This window comes from Schistocerca piceifrons, chromosome 3 (assembly GCF_021461385.2).
Source record: "Schistocerca piceifrons isolate TAMUIC-IGC-003096 chromosome 3, iqSchPice1.1, whole genome shotgun sequence".
Classification (NCBI taxonomy): domain Eukaryota; kingdom Metazoa; phylum Arthropoda; class Insecta; order Orthoptera; family Acrididae; genus Schistocerca; species Schistocerca piceifrons.
Genome location: NC_060140.1, coordinates 882,609,329 through 882,628,563, shown reverse-complemented (window position 1 = coordinate 882,628,563; position 19,235 = coordinate 882,609,329). Strand labels below are relative to the sequence as shown.

General features: G+C 41.3%; 1 protein-coding gene across 1 annotated transcript in view; it reads left to right on the top strand.

Moving 5' to 3' along the window:
* LOC124789150 (cytochrome P450 4C1-like) overlaps window positions 1-19,235 on the top strand; it is a 112,379-nt gene that overhangs the window by 69,546 nt on the left and 23,598 nt on the right. Inside the window, exon 4 of the mRNA XM_047256444.1 lies at window positions 3,909-4,130. Coding sequence (XP_047112400.1) covers window positions 3,909-4,130 — 222 coding nt within the window. The remainder of the gene's footprint in view (window positions 1-3,908; window positions 4,131-19,235) is intronic.

Genomic DNA, 19,235 nt, shown 5'->3' with positions numbered 1-19,235 from the left:
TACTGCTTTAAGTGTCTCATTTCCTTATCTAATTCCCTCGGCGTCACCCGATTTACTTCGACTACATTCTATTAACCTCGTTTTGCTTTTGTTCATGTTCAACTTACATCTTCCTCTCAAGACACTGTCCATTCTGTTCAACTGCTCTTCCAAGTCCTTTGCTATCTTTGACAGAATTACAAAGTGAGCTGCAAACCTCAACGTTTTTATTTCTTCTCTATCGATTTTAATTCCTACTCCAAATTTTTGTTTTGTTTCCTGTACTGCTTGCCCAATATACACATTGAATAACATCGGCGTTGGCTACAACCCTGCGTAACTCCCTTCTCAACTACTTCTTTCCTTTCATGAACCTCGTCTCTTAAAACTTCCGTAAGGCTTTTGTACAAGCCTGTCGCTCCCTGTATTTTGCTCCTATTACCTTCAGGATTTCAAAAGAGTATTTCATTCAAAGTTGTCAAAAGCTTACCCTATATCTACAAATGCTGTAAACGTAGAGTTGCCTCTCCTTAACCTGTCTTCTAAGACAAGTCGAAGGGTCAGTATTGCCTGGCATGTTCCTACATTTCTCCAGAATCTAAACTGAACTTCTCTCGAGGTCGGATTCCACCAGTTTTTCCATTCTTCTGTAAATAATTCGTGATAGTATTTTGCAGCCATGACTTATTAAACTGATCGTTTGGTAATAGACGCACTTATCAGCACCAGCTTTCTTTGGAATTGTAATGTTTATATTCTTCTTGAAGTCCGCGGTTTCTCGCCTGTCTCATACATCTAGCTCACCAGGTACAAGAGTTCTGTGATGGCTGGCTCTCCCAAGGCAATTAGTAGTTCTGACGGAATGTCGTCCAGTCCTGGGGCCTTTCTTCGATGTAGGTCTTTCAGTGCTCTGTGGAATTCTTCTCGCAGTATCATATTTCCTATCCCATCTTCATCTCCGTCCTGTGACATTCCTACAGGGTGAATGTTAACAAAACCGACAGACTGCACGGACGGATTCCTGACTGGAAATAACAGCAAATCCTCCCGGAACACAGTACAGAGCTGCATCGAATCCACGTCACAATAGATGTTCAAAGTGACCTCCAAGCGATGCAAACCACGCGTTTTCATGCGGGATACGCATAGTCATACTTTGGCTTAAACCTTGTTGAACGCCCAGAGACATTTGCAGCTTAAAACTCCATACCTACGTGCAGTAATAGCTCCTGATATCTGATGATAAATGAATTCCAAATCGCGTCATAAGAGCTTTTGCCTTTTACCATTGCGACCGAGTCAGCCTGAATGCAAAACTATTGAGGGCTGCAATTTCAAGTTTGACATGAGATAACAAATGACAAAAGAAATAGTTTTTTCGTGTGATACAATTACAAATTAACAATTTTCGGATTTTTTTCTTTACTTATGTTGTGAAACCTTACTTCTTGCCAAATTTCATCATTATAGATCAATCGGAAGTACCCTACAGGGTTTGATGAGTGAGTTTGCGAGTGTCAGAATATGTGACGTAAATGGCTGTGCCTTTTGGTCTGCACCGACTTAGAAGCTACTGTTTATTATACTGCCAAGGGACCCTAGAGCTTAGTATGTGACATAAAGGGATCTTAACAGACGCACGGAGAGTCAGCCAGTCTGATAACAAATGACAGATTTTTGTGTGTGATATAATTACGAATTTACAGTTTTCGGAATTTTTTTCTTTTGGTTGTACTCTTACACCCTGCTTCTTGCCAAATTTCATGATTCTAGGCAAACGGGAAGTACCCCATAGGTATTTTGGTGAGTGATTTTGCGAGTACCAAAATATGTGACACATATGGCCGTATCTTTTGATTGCGCTGGCTTAGAAGTTTCAATTTTTTACGCCGTAATGGAACACTGGATCTTAGTAAGCGACATATATTTCAACTTGATATGTCCGACAGGTTATCAGGAGGCATCCCATGACTGCTGTCATCTCAGTGTATTGTTGGTGTGGAAACTACTAACAGAGACTATTGTGTCTGCAGTACAAAAAGATCGGAAGAAATTATGTGTTAAGGGGACCACCCTCCGCCTATCTAACCCATGTTAATTTAGGCAAATATTTGACCAATTTCTGAAAAAACTATTTGATGCAGGACGTTAATATTTTTACTGTATGTTACGTGATGCTAATAGAGTCAACTGTACTAAAATATACTTTATCCATTTTATAGTTTTTAAGAAATAATTTTTTAAATGTATTAACAAAAAATATTAAGTTTTTTTTTTTGCAGAAAATATTTTTTGTGAACTTCCTAATGGGGGAATAGTAATGAATGTAGTATCAGAGGTGGCTTTTTATGTTATGCATAGTCTCTGAAAATTTCATTCATTTATATATGATAGTTTCTGATAGAATGGGGCATATGTACTGATAATTTTAGTTTGCGGGAAATTGACTTTAAAGAACAAACTTTTGAAATTTGTTACTTACAGTTATTTAAAACTGTCCTGCTGCGTATGATGGCCCTTCTTTGGCCTGTAGCAGGTCTTCCAGCTTCTTTTTCACCTTCTTGGATGTTTGCCTTGCTTTCTTGGCCATATTAGATGCAGACCTGTCTCCATCGGCTATCCTCATTGTATCGCAATGTTGCAGCCCAGTGATCATATTTTCACCAGGATTAATTCCCAGGTTTTTCAGTACCCAACACTTTTCAATATTACCACAACTGAATGTAATAACAGCATCATGAACTCCTAGTTTCATTGTATGGATGCCTACAAATATAGTTTTAATAAGGCGGTTCCATATTATGCTGTTGAAACATTCATTTGGGTTCTGTGTCTGCCCATGCAGACAATTCCTTAGAAGGTCAGGATGAGCCAAGTCTCTGAAAATAGGTTTAATTGCTGTAATAACAGCAGCAGGAAGAGAATGCTGGTGAGAATAAGATTCTCCAGTTGCCCGAGCCCTATTGTATTTGCACCTCGAATTTTCTCCTGATGCACACAATCCACGACATGGCTTATCATCAGTAGAGGACTTAGAGAAGAATATGGCCCAAAGATCTCTCTTCATTGCCTCCAGATTTTCTTTATTTCTCCTAATTGCCTGCCCATAGTATACCTGCAAGTTTTCTATTTCAGTTTTAGTTAACCGACCCTGTCTGGTCAACAATTTTCCATCTTCTTATTTTTTCCTCTCATATTAACAGTTAGCTTTATCAGCCTTGTTCCCATACGTTTTTGAACATGGCCTACACATTCTATTTTGCTAATAATTTGAGTTGACCACATTGTTGTATGCTTTACTATCGCCATCGCCCAAATATTTGGCATACCGTACGCATCTTGTTTCTACGGAGCGATGAAATATTTGTTGTACTCCATGAACTTCCATACCACCACTTGTTCCTCTAAAATTAGCCACACAGTTGTGTTCTGTATGTTCATTGACTTTACAACATTTGCAATATTCAGACATTATCTGCACATCTAACACTTTACCGGTGCCTACACTCGTGGCAGTCACTACTCCATTCAGAGAAGTAAGTATGTCCTCTTTTCTGCCAACTTCCATTAAGTGCAACTGCAACATCCTAACATCCATCATTTTCTTGCACTGCCAACGTGCAATGTAGGGGATATAAAGATCTAAAATATATGCTGGAAAGTGGGTGACAGAAAAGTGGGCGTGGCACCTAAACATACGTGGTAGGAAAATGCTCTTTAAATGCTCGAAAAAAATTTTTTTCAGCAAAATCTTTTTCAGAGTACTTAAATAAAACCTTAATCTATCGAAAGATGATGAAAACCAAAACTCGATTTTTTTCGACCTGAACCACGATGTGGTCACCTTAAGCCATAATGTAACTCTAAGTTTGCTTTACACATATGATAAATACACTGAGCTGTTGCAACTGATCATGTGTATTCCTTAGGCAATAATTGTCCGGCCCTGGAAGGCAATTAATGGCATCATGTGGCTGAGTGCAGAAGGTCGGGCAGTGAAGAGGAATATTGCGGAGTTCAGAAGCCTAGTGAAGCGCGGCCTCGCCATTGCAAGAGAAGACATGAAGGCTGACGGTTCAACTCCTTTGGTCCACTTTCTTTCGGAGCAGAAGCAAGGGCAGCACTTGACTGAAGAAGAAATATACAATGAAGTGAGTATTCGTGTTTAAAAACTTTAACGAATATCTTTACCTATGGGCTGGTTTCCATGAGTTTCAGTGGAATAAAATGAAATTTTGCTAACAGTGTTCAGATACATTGGGATAGGCGACGCCCAAGGGGGAGTGTGGGTCGGCTGTGAGGCGTACAGAGATACTCTGCGCGTTTGTGATAAAAAAAAAAGAGTCCGGTTTACGCAACTGCCTACTAACAGGTGATCGCGACTTCGAATTCCGCTCTGGCAGACATTTTCGCTCGTCGCCGCTAATGCTCCACACAGTCCTGATACAGTTGATATCACCAGTCCCTTCGCTTTCAGTTCCTTTCTCCTCTCTCCTCCTTCAATTAAACCATACAGCGAGTTTCATAATTTATAAAGTATTCCGGGCTATTATGCCGTGGTCGGAGGGATTCCACTTTAAAATCCGACATTTCGTCCCCATCTGAGGAGGACATTTTCAAGGGGGATCGTAGCTTTGTTGAATGTCTGATTCACACACTGGCTCGCTACTGACTGACGGTCTCTACCTGTCTCTAGCTGTCTATAGCTACCAGGTCTTCTACGTTCATGCTCCAATCATTAAACCCAATACTCGACGTGCTTCGGTCCCAGTGCATTTTGCAACGTGTTTCAAAATTTTATCCGTTATCATAAGATGTCAAGCACTTTTCGTTGTGCATGCAGAAATGGTCCTGCACAGTCTTTGAAAATATTCTGTTGTCCATATCTTCCAGCCATAAATTTCACTTTCCAGGTCGTTCCGTCTGGTGTTACGACATGTCTACCTGAAGGAAACTGATATAGTCCACAACCTTGGTCATTTCGTTGTTCACGACGCCTGCAACCACGAGCTGACCTGGCCTTTTTGGGAGCTGTTCCTGTAATAGTACTAATTATTATTACAACATACAGCACATACTGGTTTCAGTATGTTGTGAAATATTCGAGCAAAAACCACAGTTTCATAAATGCAATGTAAGAATTGTAAAAACTCAAGAAAACAACAACATAAGTGTTGCAATTGAAATCTGTGTCTATGCAGCACATATATAAACATTAATGATTATAAGGACACACACATAAACATGCACACCTTCCTCATCAGTATTCAGTAGAACATCCTGAGCAGTAACATCATTTTCTGATGAAAAATCTGGAACTACAATTGGCAGTAATTCTTTCTCAGAACAAGACTCCAGCGGCTCGCCGTCAGGTTCATGATCCAAAATCTCATTTAGGACATTTATAATGTCCTCTTCTGTTCGTAGAAGTTTGGCCATAATAAATTTATATGTCGCACGCACTATTTATACAGTCAGAATGCACTACTAAGACCGTATTTCGTGAAACAAAGCACTGTTGCGTACGCAGTCATACATGTTTCAACCTGCTCTCCCTCTCTTCCCCTGCTGTAAAACTTCAAAGTCATCAATCAGTGAGATAAGAAGGAGTATTGTGATTGTTGACCAAACGCAATCGAACGATAACCATGAAAGTATACGAAAAATGTGATTGTTATAGCGGCTGCAAAAGAGGGATCAGGAATGACCCGTCCGCGGTTCTAGGTGAATCTTCATATTTCTATTATATTGTTTCCCCATTATATCTAAAATTAAGTATAATCGCCTATTTACCTTATTTCATAAAAAGTCACAGAAATTCAGCACTCTAGGCAATCATGCAAAGGGGTGGCAATCCGGTGTTAAAGCAAAGTCTCTGTACTTTACTGTTACTAATCCTGTTTATGAACCTAATTTGTCATTTCTTTACTTTAGCTTTATTTTTCTGTCATTGGTGCTCGAAAGTTATCCATTGTTATTTTAGCATTTATAATTTACTATTGCAAGTAAGTCATCATTTGGGTATAGTCATTTTTGTGAATCATTCTTACTTACTAGGTAGAGATAACAAACTAATAGCATATGTACAACAAGAAGGTATATATTCCTTGCCTACATTAGACAGAACAGAAAAAATTTGAAAGGGAAATAAAGTTTCATCCAGCTGGAACCACGCAGTACGCCAAACTGTGTATCCGCCAAAGAGTGGCAGACTACCTACAGAAACCTATTACTGTCAGTTTTGAAAGGCTTCAGACGTAAAATGTTTCCCAGATCTGGTTCTCTCTTACTTTTCGGGTATTCCAAACAGTATACATTTGCATGAGGCTTACTTCTTATCCTGAATGGCCCTTGATAAACGTGCATAAGCTACTTTGTTTCCGATGAATTTTTCTTAGATTTTTCTTCAGTTTTGACGAGTACTAGTTAACCAACGTTAAAACTAGTGGGGAAAGATTTTGCTTCGTGTCATCTTTTTCTGTCCAAGGCTCTCTTATCAGAAATTTGATCTATTCACTGTCCCTTAGGCTCTATTTCTTCGAAGATATAGTTCTTCTCCTCATAAGCATCTTGCACATTATTCCCAAATTCGATACCCTCCTGCAAGTATCCCTTATTCCTCATTACTCTAATAGGCAGAACCCATGCTTCATTATTACTGTCTACATAATTTTCAATGATAGGCTCTGTAATCACAAGAACATCTGTTAAAGTTAATACCAAGTGGCTCTGATCAAAGTCAGTCTTTTTTTGATATTTCGTTAAAAGTTCTGCACCAATTAACATTTCAACACAAACTGAGAATGATTAAAAAGGGATGATCTATTATTACGTTACCTATACCAGTCAGTATCAAAGCCTCGTGCTGTACGGGTCTAGAAACTTCTCCAGTAGCACCTATTGCTCTTAAACCCCTTCTTTCATGACAGCTCATTCTTATTACGAATAGAATCAAAGGATACTTGGGACAAAGCACTTGCTTTGCTGCCACTATCAAGAAGACAACGCACTGTTACTCCTGAGATGCTAGTTTTTATAATAAGGTTAGTTATTCTAGTTTGAACAGATTCCTCATAAAGCCTTCTAATAAACCCATTTCAATCTGTTTCCAGCTAAAATAATTTTGTTCAGTTGGAAATACATTCACACTCAGATTCACGGGGTCATCAACCTCTACATTTTCAGTTGGCTTTTCCAACCTGTCCATCAATTTTATATCAAAGCACCTGACGACTACCTCTACTTTCGTTTGCTGCACATCAGCTAAACTGCTCTCTGCCTCTGAGCAACTGTATCCCTGCATTGCTATCTACAATACCGTTGTCGGCTTTTACAACTTGTGGCAAGTCAATACAGCTGACAGGTTCCATGACCTCTTTATTACTGCTACACCCGTTGTCTAACAACTCCTCCTCCTCAGAACCTTGCAAAACTAACTCTACTTCCTCTACCGAAACTTTAGCCTTCAGGTTGCCATTATTGTCTCATTCAAACATGTTAATTTGTTCCTCCCTATTATCCGTAGCGTTTTCTTTTTCCTTCTTGGCCCATTTCTCTAATGTGTCCAAAGTGATGTCAACTACATAATCAGAGTGGTTCAGCATACTATTGGTACTGTATGTTCCTATTTTATCATCCCTACTATCGGTTTGCGAGTGCTGACTGACTGGCTAGTATGTGTTTTTTTACTGGTTGTATTACTATTTTCACCTGGTAAGCGCCAGTTCCTTCGTGGACGGGATTTTGTTTCCCAAACGCGGTCTGCTATGTTCATTCAATTCAGAATCAGATTGGGCAGCATTCGGCTCTCCATCTCGTCTTAACGGCAAATTATCTACATTTCAGCCTCTGGCATAATAATTGATGCGAAAGCGCGGTGGCTGTCTACCTCCTCTTCCTGTACGACGGCCTTGATCGCGATAATTAGGTAGAGTTTTCTGAACCTCAATACGTCTAACATTCATGTTTACACTGTCATTATTTCTCTTCTTTTCATGATTGTTAGAAGACCTATTATTACTTTACACCTGTTCCTCAACAGAAGTGTACTCTTTCTACTCGCTGCAGATACACAGTGAATCTATCCACATTGTCTCTTGGTGCGAAAAAGGTTCTCTTCTGCCAGTACCAAGGCAGCTTACGTTCTAATCTAATAACAATCATTCCCTGCTTCATCTTTTTCTGTCAGATGTGACACCTGTGAAACCCACTTTCTAGAGCTCTCTTTAACTGATTCACGACCTGCAGTAAACATTTTACCACTCGAAAACTCCTCAAAATATCGTTTTGTTTATTGTGTGACCGGTGCTCATTAATAAATGCAGTTTTAAATTCAGAAAGAGTCTTACATCTCATAATTGCGTCAACTGAGCATCGCAAAGCATAAATGACTTCTTATGAAAGAAATTTTCTCACGTTCTGAGCATGCAAAATCCTCAAAATTATCACATAATTCTAATGGGTGAATTTGTCTGTCTGCATCAAAACTCGAAAATTGACAACATCCGATGGAAGCGGCGTCAGCTGAAGCGACATGCTGCGCAGAAGTGTTACAAGAGCTACCAGAGGTTACTCTATTTTCTATGTTAGTAATACGAGTATTTAGTTCTTCTACGTGTAGTTCTACTGCCTCCAGTCTGTTAGAATAATTTTTATCAGCATCCTCAAATAATTTCGCACGATCCGATTTCACTTCCTTAATATCCTTCTCCACAGGCATTTACTTTATTATTTACTGCCGGCTGGAGTGGCCGAGCGGTTCTAGGCGCTACAGTCAGGAACAGCGTGACCGCTGCGGTCGCAGGTTCTAATCCTGCCTCAGGCATGGATGTGTGTGACGTCCTTAGATTAGTTATGTTTAAGTAGTTCTAAGTTCTAGGGGACTGATGACCTCAGAAGTTAAGTCCCATAGTGCTCAGAGCCATTTGAACCATTTCAACCATATTACTTACTTCCTCAAATCGATTAGAACAAAGTTTGGATTCATTACCTCTTCTTTCCGATAACCTCCATCCCAGAAGATCATGTGCTTCTTTGAAATGTTTCCGCACTTCACTAATTTCGGTTATACAATTTAGTTAGCTGTTGCCCCGCGAGGTAGCTGCGTGGTCTTGGCCGTCTTGTCACGGTTTGCGAGGGTCCCTCCGTCGGAGGTTCGACTCCTCCCTCGGGCATGAGTATGTGTGTTCTCTCTGCATAAGATTGCATAAGTTAGATTAAAGAGTGTGTAAGCCTAGGACCGATGACCTCAGCAGTTTGGTCCCATAGAAACTGACCATAAATTTCCAATTTTTAGTTAGCTGTTTTCCTACTTTGTCTTGCAAGTCATGGTGTTAGAATCAATTATTTAATTTAAGCTATTCAGTTTTGAGATCATTTCATCCTTTAGTACTTTACTACTGTTCTTTAGTTCTTTACTAATAGACTCAATCTTACTATATAAGTGTTTATTATTTGAGTTCATCTTATTTTTCAGTTCTTTATGATGCAATTCAAGTTTAGAAAATGGCAATTGCATCTAATTTGCGTCTACCTTGCCACTTGGCATTTCAGCCGGTTTCAAAGTAGTTTCTAGCATTTCCTAACTTGGCTGTATTTCAGATATATTGATACAAATGGTTCAAATGGCTCTGAGCACTATGGGACTTAACATCTGAGGTCATCAGTCCCCTAGAACTTAGAATTACTTAAATCTAACTAACCTAAGGGCATCACACACATCCATGCCCAAGGCAGGATTCGAACCTGCGACCGTAGCAGTCGCACGGTTCCGGACTGAAGCGCCTAAAATTGCTCGGCCACCGCGGCCGGCTAGATATATTGAAGTCAGTTTCATTAATTCTATTAATTCTGCATTTTCCTTTTTGACTCCAGCTTCAATTACATCACCATCAGAAAATGATTGTAAGTTTGCCAAACTTTGCCTCGGTGGGTCTAAGGAGCGTAAACGTTGGACGACTGAACAGTGAAAAGACGTTGTGTGGTGTGACGAATCACGGTACACAATGTGGCGATCCGATGGCAGGGTGTGAGTATGGTGAATGCCGGTAAACGACATCTGCCAGCGTGAGTAGTGCCAACAGTAAAATTTGGAGGCGGTGGTGTTACGGTGTGGACGTGTTTTTCATGGAGGGGGCTTGAACACCTTGTTGTTTTGCGTGGCACTATCACAGCACAGACCTACAACGATGTTTTAATCACCTTATGGCTTACCACTGTTGAAGAGCAGAGTTCGTCCGTTTTGATTGATGTCTTGAAAGGACAGACTGCTTTTCGAGGAGGTAGTTTTGATTTTACTTTTTCTGTTACTGAAAATCCAGTCGGTCAATGTTGGTTGACTGTTGCCATAATTCGTATTGATACTACTACTAAGTCTACAGCTACGTCATTGGAGCAGATACCTCCTCGTGATGTTCTCGGTTACCGGACGTTCATGATCACTATGTCTCATGTTCGTGGTGTTGGAGAAACATCGACAATTTTTTTTATTGATAAACCATTGTGTGTTAGAACAAGGAAGACTTGTAAACTATTGCATGATGATAATATTTGTATTTTGTACGTGGTAGAGGTGTTCAACACGATCGAGCATCTGTTCATAATGCAATGCCTGTGGCGGATTGGTTACACGGTAATAACATCCCTGTAATGGACTGGCCTGCACAGACTCCTGACCTCAACATGCTGAACACCTGTGGGATGTTTTGGAACGCCGAATTCGTGCCAGGCCTCACTGACCGACATCGACAACTCTCCTCTGTGCAGCGCTCCGTGAAGAATCGGCTGCCATTCCCCAAGAAATCTTTCAGCCAGCGAAAGTGGAAGCTGACATCAAGGCTAAGGGTGGACCAACACCATACTGAATTCCAGCATGACCGATGGAGAGAACCACGAACTTGTATGTCATTTTCAGCCTGGTGTCGGGATACTTTTGATCACATTGTGTATATGGGTGCGGTGGACTGCTGAACGGAACATCTGCTATCGATCGCTCTAGCCACAGGTAGCAGAATCTAAATGGCTCCTTACTCGTGCACGTATTACTTAATACCTTTGTCGTTAAACAATTTACAATCTTCTTAATGTTTATATGAATGGAGTTAAGTTTGCTTTAGTTACTGAAACTGCTTTAGCTCGGCTGTATTTAGACTTTAGCAGCTAGAATTTCTAGAATGCAACCGACAGTAGAATATGACCTCTGAACTGCCTCTTTAAGAGTCCTTGTATTCACAGTTATTTATAATAAATTCTTGAAAATTGGTGCAGATGTATTAAGTCATTATTGTAATTGAGTGCTGTAACTAGAACTTTCTATTACGAACCGAAATGATATTTAATCTACATTACTGGCCATTAAAATTGCTACAACACGAAAATGACGTGCTACAGACGCGAAATTTAACCGACAGGAAGAAGATGCTGTGATATGCAAATGATTAGCTTTTCAGAGCATTCACAAAAGGTTGGCGCCGGTGGCGACACCTACAACGTACTGACATAAGAAAAGTTTCCAACCGATTTTTCATACACAAACAGCAGTCAACCGGCGTTGCCCGGTGAAACGTTGTTGTGATGCCTTGTGTAAGGAGGAGAAATGCGTACGATCACGTTTCCGATTTCGATAAAGGTCGGATTGTAGCCTATCGCGATTGCGGTTTATCGTATCGCGACATTGCTGTTCGCGTTGGTCGAGATCCAATGACTGTTAGCAGAATATTGAATCGGTGGGTTCAGGAGGGTAATACGGAACGCCGTGCTGGATGCCAAAGGCCTCGTATCACTAGCAGTCGAGATGACAGGCATTTTATCCGCATGACTGTAACGGATCGTGCAGCCACGTCTCGATCCCTGAGTCAACAGATGGGGACGTTTGCAAGACAACAACCATCTGCACGAACAGTTCGACGACGTTTGTAGCAGCATGAACTATCAGCTCGGAGACCGTGGCTGCGGTTACCCTTGACGCTGCATCACAGACAGGAGCGCCTGCGATGGTGTACTCAACGAAGAACCTGGGTGCACGAATGGCAAGACGTCATTTTTTCAGATGAATCCAGGTTCTGTTTAAAGCATCATGATGGTCGTCGCATTCGTGTTTGGCGACATCGCGGTGAACGCACACTGGAAGCGTGTATTCGTCATCGCCATACTGGCGTATCACCCGGCGTGATGGTATGGGGTGCCTGTGGTTACACGTCTCGATCACCTCTTGTTCGCATTGATGGCACTTTCAACAGTGGACGCTACATTTCAGATGTGTTACGACCCGTGGCTCTACCCTTCATTCGATCCCCGCGAAACCCTACATTTCAGCAGGATAATGTACGACTGCATGTTGCAGGTCCTGTACGGGCCTTTCTGGATACAGAAAACGTTCGACTGCTGCCATGGCCAGCACATTCTCCAGATCTCTAACCAACTGAAAACGCCTGCTCAATGGTGGTCGAGCAACTGGCTCGTCACATTATGCCAGTCACTACTCTTGATTAACTGTGGTATCGTGATGAAGCTGCATGGGCAGCTGTACCTGTACACGGCATCCAAGCTCTGTTTGACTCAATGCCCAGGCGTATCAAGGGCGTTATTAGGGCCAGAGGTGGTTGTTTTGGGTTCTGATTTCTCAGGATCTATGCGCCCAAATTGCGTAAAAATGTAATCACATGTCAGTTCTAGTATAACATATCTGTCCAATGAATACCCGTTTATCATCTGCATTTCTTCTTGGTGTAGCAATTTTAATGGCCAGTGGTGTATTACGCATAAGCTTCATTATATAGCGCCGCTTGGTTTCTTCTTAAAATAATTTATTTAGGGAACGATATTCATTATATCATTCTGAGATTTCACAGTGTTAACATTAATATACTGAAGCATTCACTGACAGTGTTTGGAAAATTTATTTTACTTTCTAATTTCACTCTTAGCTTAAGGTGCAATCCTTTTTATGCTAACCACCGGCTCGTTATAATGACGTGGCGCTGGGATAAGTCACGGCACACTCACTCGCCTAGCTGTATCTCTCACAATGATACAACGCTCGTTTCGCCACAAGCCAATGTTTTTTTTCTTTTTTCCTTTCAGTTTACTGGCCTTACTAAAGCCCCCATACAGTGCCGGTTATGTCGATAAAAACGTAAGGGCGACACTACAACCAGTCGCAGAAGTGTCAAAATCCCTGCATGGCTGGGAACTGAACTCGGACCCCTTTGGTTAGCAATGGGTCTCGCTGACCGCGCGGCTGCCAAGACGGGCTTGGGGCAGAATGTTTATCATGAATGTGGGAGAACCACATACATTATAGCTTATGTACATACTTGACGTCCAGCCACTGAGAATCTACATCATACCATACGCGAAAATCAACTCGTTGATTCTCCACGTAAATTGTTTTAACACTTGGCCTTCCAAGCAGCCTACCTCAGAAACGGAACGAAGGCATTCTCAAGAGTCATTTCTTACTCTTGCTAATACCTTTCCTCTGGAAAGTTTGTATCATGCCACGACGTTTTGCTAGCTTATTTCCAACATATGCTGCAAATGACATGCCATCATGGGATAGTCACGAGGCCTTGGGCCACCCTAGTAAGCCTGAAACGCAAACCGCTGTCAACATATGAAAAGACCAGTTCATCTGTTCCACGGTAGACAGAGCCCCCCTACCATCAGATGCTCTGGCGTTTCTAGCTGCCATGCGGACTACCCCACAGTACATAAAGGAACGATATGTTACAAATGTAAGTACTAAGTGACCAACGCAACAGTGTCCATACTACTATTATTATTAATCTATGTATAACATTAGTGCCTGCATGCCTGTTACCTATTATTCAAATACAGAGTGTCTTCATTCTTACACAAATTAGTACATCCAACAATTTTTTCTGTACATCATTACATCCAACATAATACCAGGTTGTTACAAATAAAAGTGCAGCCACTCACAGAGATCCATTGCCAGCAGTAACTGTCGTACAGCAGCGAAACTTGGTACATATTCTAATGCGTTAATGCGGAAGCTGGAAAAATACTTAGTTCCCATTTTGACCACCAGGTACAAATCTGGCGCTGTGAATGCAAGAAAGACGTATAGAAAAGTTTCCAAATGTAATGGATTAGGGATGGGACATGGACAGAAAAAGGCAAACATGTGAGGATGGCATAAAGTCGATGTTATTATTAACAGTTGCTAACACGATTTGTTCAATTTGAGCACTGGAGACATTAACGAGATGCTGTATCCATGCAGTGACATGATTAGCAGTTGTTCGCAGCTATTCAAGTGGAATCTGAACTACGGGTTCGTGTATATTGCCCCGTAGATCAGGTAGAGACTAAACATGTCACTGGCAAACGCGTTTTTAGATATCCCCAGGGCCAAAATTCGTATGTTTTTGTATCAACTGATATTGCATCTGGTGAACCTCTGGAGGTAACACGTTCGTGGAAGGTTGCATTAGCAAATCTGTCATTGGGTGAGCGACATAAGGTGTTGCCCCATGTTGCATGAAAACAGAGGTTTCCATGCAGTTGGTCTCTCCCAAAGCAAAAAACACATACCGTACAAGGAGGTCTCGATAATGTGCGGACATCACGGAACACCTGACAGGACCTCTGGGTGTATTCTCTTCAACGAAGAACAGACCGATAATAAAGGTGCTTGTGAATCCACACACAGTCCCAAACGATGAGTGCAATGCCTCTTCGTGCACAATATGCAGTTTATCGGTGTCCCAAATTAGGCAGTCCTGTATGTTCACTGCACACTATAATGCAGAAGATGCCTCGTCACTCCATAGAATATTGTCCTACCTCTAAGTCATCAACTTCGATAAGTGCGACGAACCGAAGAGCAAATTCAAAACGTAGTTGCATATCATGAGGTTTCAATTGTTGCACCGTCTGGATCTTGTACAAGTACCAGTGTAAAATAGACCACAAAACTTTCCGCACTGTTGACCATGGGTAGGCCAATTCCCGTGACTCTGCATGAGCACTAGCTCTATCCGGACCACATACTGCACGGTCAGTTACAGCAACAGCAACCTCGTGAATAGAACGCCTTGTTGTTACAGGTGCCACACCAAGCTCACCTATGTTTCCGAATTTCAGTACAATATTTTTTAAGCCATTTGACGTGATGACACTCCTCAGACCTTTCAGTTCGCGATATTCTCTCACCACAGCAGTGCAATTGCCGCTGTCCATGTAAAACAGTTTTACTAACAGTATATGGTCTGTCTTATTGATACCCATACTGTTCACTCATGTTACAGCTTATCAAGGGACAGTGTGAATGTCATACAACCATACAAACTGTGTGCAGCGGCAGCTTTCGACCCAGTGGCCAAAACTGGAATTAATTTTTTCTAGTGTAAGTCGGTTCTGCATTAAGACATTAGCATATCTACCACGTTTTGCTGCCAGGCAGTGAGTAGTAGCACTTGGGCCAAGCACTTCCCATCACCGTAACTAATTTTGCCACTAATATAAACTAAACCTACTACAAAGTCCTATGTCCACTACTGTTATAATATCAGTTCTTATTTGTCACCACTTAATGAAGTTTGTAACCCTCAGAGCGCAAGACGTCTACCTGGTCTTCGCTTATATGTGGTTGTTCCTTCAGGTTTCTACTTCCCGATCACAGCAGCAACAACTGACTCGGCAGTTTTAGAAGAGCTGAAATGCCAGACGGTTTTGTTGTGTTTCAGTGACCAGCCCGCGTTCCAAGTCAATGAACTCTGCTTACCGAGCCGTTCTGCTGTTACTGCCCTCTACTGTAAACTTGATACACCTCGCATCCCTTTATTGTATTTGAAATAAAGTTAAAAATTGAAGATAGTTAAAAACTTCGTTATTTTACAAATAATTTGTAGTGTTTTCTTCTAATGGATTTCATTTGTACCTCTCAGTTCATTTTGTGATTTGACTAGAGGAGGTTATTTCGGTGAACACAATTTTAGATTTTAATGAAGATATTTAGGTGAAGGTGACACCAAAGTTAAGATGGCGAGGAAGGCAGAAGGGATGATAGTGATGGACTTGGGGTGATGGATATTGTAGCCCTAATTAAAACAAGTATATTCATGTGTTCAGATACTCAGAACATGGCACTTAATCTCTCTCGCCTTAGATGAATAACCATCATTTGCCATCTGAACTAATCTTTCTTTCACCCTCAAAGACATAAAATCGTCAACTTTTCTATGTCGAAGAGCATCATGAAGGGAATGTAGTACATAAATAAAATAACAGAGTGGCTGGTATAATTATGGAAAATGCCAATAAAAGACCGGATATGTCCTACATTTATCTAATTGATGGAGACCATAAAAAAATTGCTGAGGGCCACTAGCGTCTTTTTTCCTTTGTGGAGGCGCGGGGAAGCGGCGAGGGGGGAGGGTGACAGGAAGAAGGATTTCGGAACAGGAAACGTCTCCGTAAGTCTCTGAACGGCTGGAAATAGTGATAGTATCTAGTGAAAAATGGTCATATACACTGAAGAGCCAAAGAAACTGGTATAGCCATGCGTATTCAAAAACAGAGCCGGCCGCGGTGGCAGAGCAGTTGTAGGTGCTACAGTCTGGAACCGCGCGACCGCTACGGTCGCAGGTTCGAATCCTGTCTCGGGCATGGATGTATGTGATGTCCTTAGGTCAGTTAGGTTTAATTAGTTCTAAGTTCTTGGGGACTGATGACCTCAGAAGTTAAGTCCCATAGTGCTCAGAGCCATTTGAACCATTTGAACCCTACGCATCTTTACGTGCTAACTGTTTACACAAAACTGAAAAGAGCGACGCGACACGATCTACGGGCATACTAGAGACACTGTCCAACACATCTGTGCAAAGCTTTACAGGATTTTCCCAGTGGTTTCCATTTCGCGACCGATCGGAACTTACATTCTGGACAACCCTCGTATTTTGTAAGGGTTTCTCCTTGTCACGGCAGAGGTGCTCCTGTTTTGGCAGTAGTTGTTAGAACAGTTGTACAGCGCTCGTGTGCAGTTCAAATCCCTGAGTGCTGGCCACTGAAGGTCGGCATCGGCGTCGGCCACGACCATTATTAAGGCTACAACAAATTTGTACGGAGCGTATTTTGCAACTGTTGCAGCCTCATTTACAGTCTTCTGTTGACTTTTCCCTTCTGAAACCATATTGTGGGCAGTTAGTTCCATGAAGAAATCTTTTCTCTTGAAGTCCAACACGTAGAAGTTTCTCCAGAATTTTCTCTAAGGTACCGAGAAGACAAATTGGTCTGTAGGACTTGGAGCTAGAGTATCTTGTCTTCACCGTTTTTCTAGGTAATATTGTGTGCTTTCGTCTACCCGGTATTCTTCTCTGCAGTAAACGTGCGTTGTAGAGTCGGCACTTATATAAACTTATGTGCGTATGAAGGGCATATAGAACATCAGCAGGGATGTCTTTAGGACAAGATGATTTCTTCCTTTTCGGTTTCAGGATTCCTTCCCTCACTTCCTCTTCCGAAACAGGACGAACTATCCCGCCGCCACAGTATGCTTCCATACTTTTGTTCCTTAATTCGATGTTCATCAAATTCATCTTCTGCCGTGTCATCTGGAAAGAGTGTGTCCATCAGTAATCACGCAGGTTGTTGCCAGTTTTCTGTCGTGCAGCCGTCTGCTCGTTCTAGAATTGGTAACATTCTCGGAGACTTAATCTTTTGACAGACGATTTTATATGGCGTACCCCATGGTTCAAGAAGGTTCCGTGCAACGAATAGACTCCAGCTCTCTATTCTTTCCTGCCGCAGGTGGCCTTAACATTGCCGCTTAAGTTCTATATCTTCCCAGTCTGCGAGCTCCGTCTTCTGCGATGTGGCATTTCTGTAAGACTCTTCTTGAAATCCAGCCTGTTCGTATTATGACTGGTATTCCACATTTCTTGGCCTCTTGTATTACGGTCACGAGCTCTTGAGCTTTTGTGTCCACATTGTCACATTCTTCCACCAGGCACTGACAACGGAAAATACTCCTCAAATGACCACTCGGCTTCCCTTATGTTTTATCGTGTTGTTAATGTATTTAGTGCAGCGTTATCTCTGAGTTCATTTCTCCAGGAGTCAACTAAAAAGATTATGACATTGTGCTCACTCAAGATGAAGTCTCTTTCAATTTTCAGGTTCGGATGTTCCTGACTGAATGTTCGTTAACTGTTGTGACATCTATATTGGACTGCGCACCAACTTTCCCTTCATATGTGGACGGATTTCCACTTCTGTTTGCCACTTCCACAATTGATACCTTTATGGCTTCCTGTAGTAGAATGCCTCTGACATCTTGCAATCAGCTGAAACACAAAGTTGGCTTGGTATTCACATCCATGGTTTGGGTTACTGGTTTCCTTCGGTCAAGGTGAGTGATCTTTTTAAACTGACCGAAAACGCCCACAACATTGACATAATATTCTACAATAGCCGGCCGGAGTGCCCGAGCGGTTCTAGGCGCGATCGCTACTGTTCGAATCCTGCCTCGGGCATGGATGTGTGTGATGTTCTTAGGTTAGTTAGGTTTAAGTAGTTCTAAGTTCTAGGGGACTGATGGTCTCATAAGTTAAGTCCCACAGTGCTTAGAGCCATTACTTACCATTCTACAATATTTACTATTTATTATACAAACCTCTTTCTGGATGTTCTGCCATCATCAGGTCCAAAGATAAGAATGTTTAGCAGAGAAATTTTTTTAGGATAAAAGATTTTAAACTAGTACATCTACAGAGTCTGTCATTTTCCAAAGATGTCAGTGTTAATGCTTGTTTTAAGACTAAGACGAGAGGAATTATTTCAGGGAAAATGAGATGTAAGATTAGTTTAGATTACAGAATTACAAGTATAACTCAGGTTATCCGTGTAATAATTGAAAACAGCGGCCTTGGTGTGAGCTGAATTATTGAAATGGATAGTATAGTAGGGGCTGTTTGTAGGGGCAAGCGATAACGATCTGAGTTAAATCTTTGTGGTATGTTACTTTATCGTCTATTCTTCTGCAAAGCCTATAGAACTATAGTATGTTTCCATTCATGCTTGTGTGTAATTGTAATATATTCTTATTTCTTTAGCATTGATAGTAGCTACACAGTGGTTGAAATCCACATTGTCAAGAAAAAAAGCCGCAATACAAAAAATAATTAACATGGACTAATTAAATTTCGGAAGTACATTTGTGTAGGTAACATATTTAAGTGATTAATATTGCAGGATCACAGGTTAATGTAAGCACGAGATAAGCCATTGCAAAT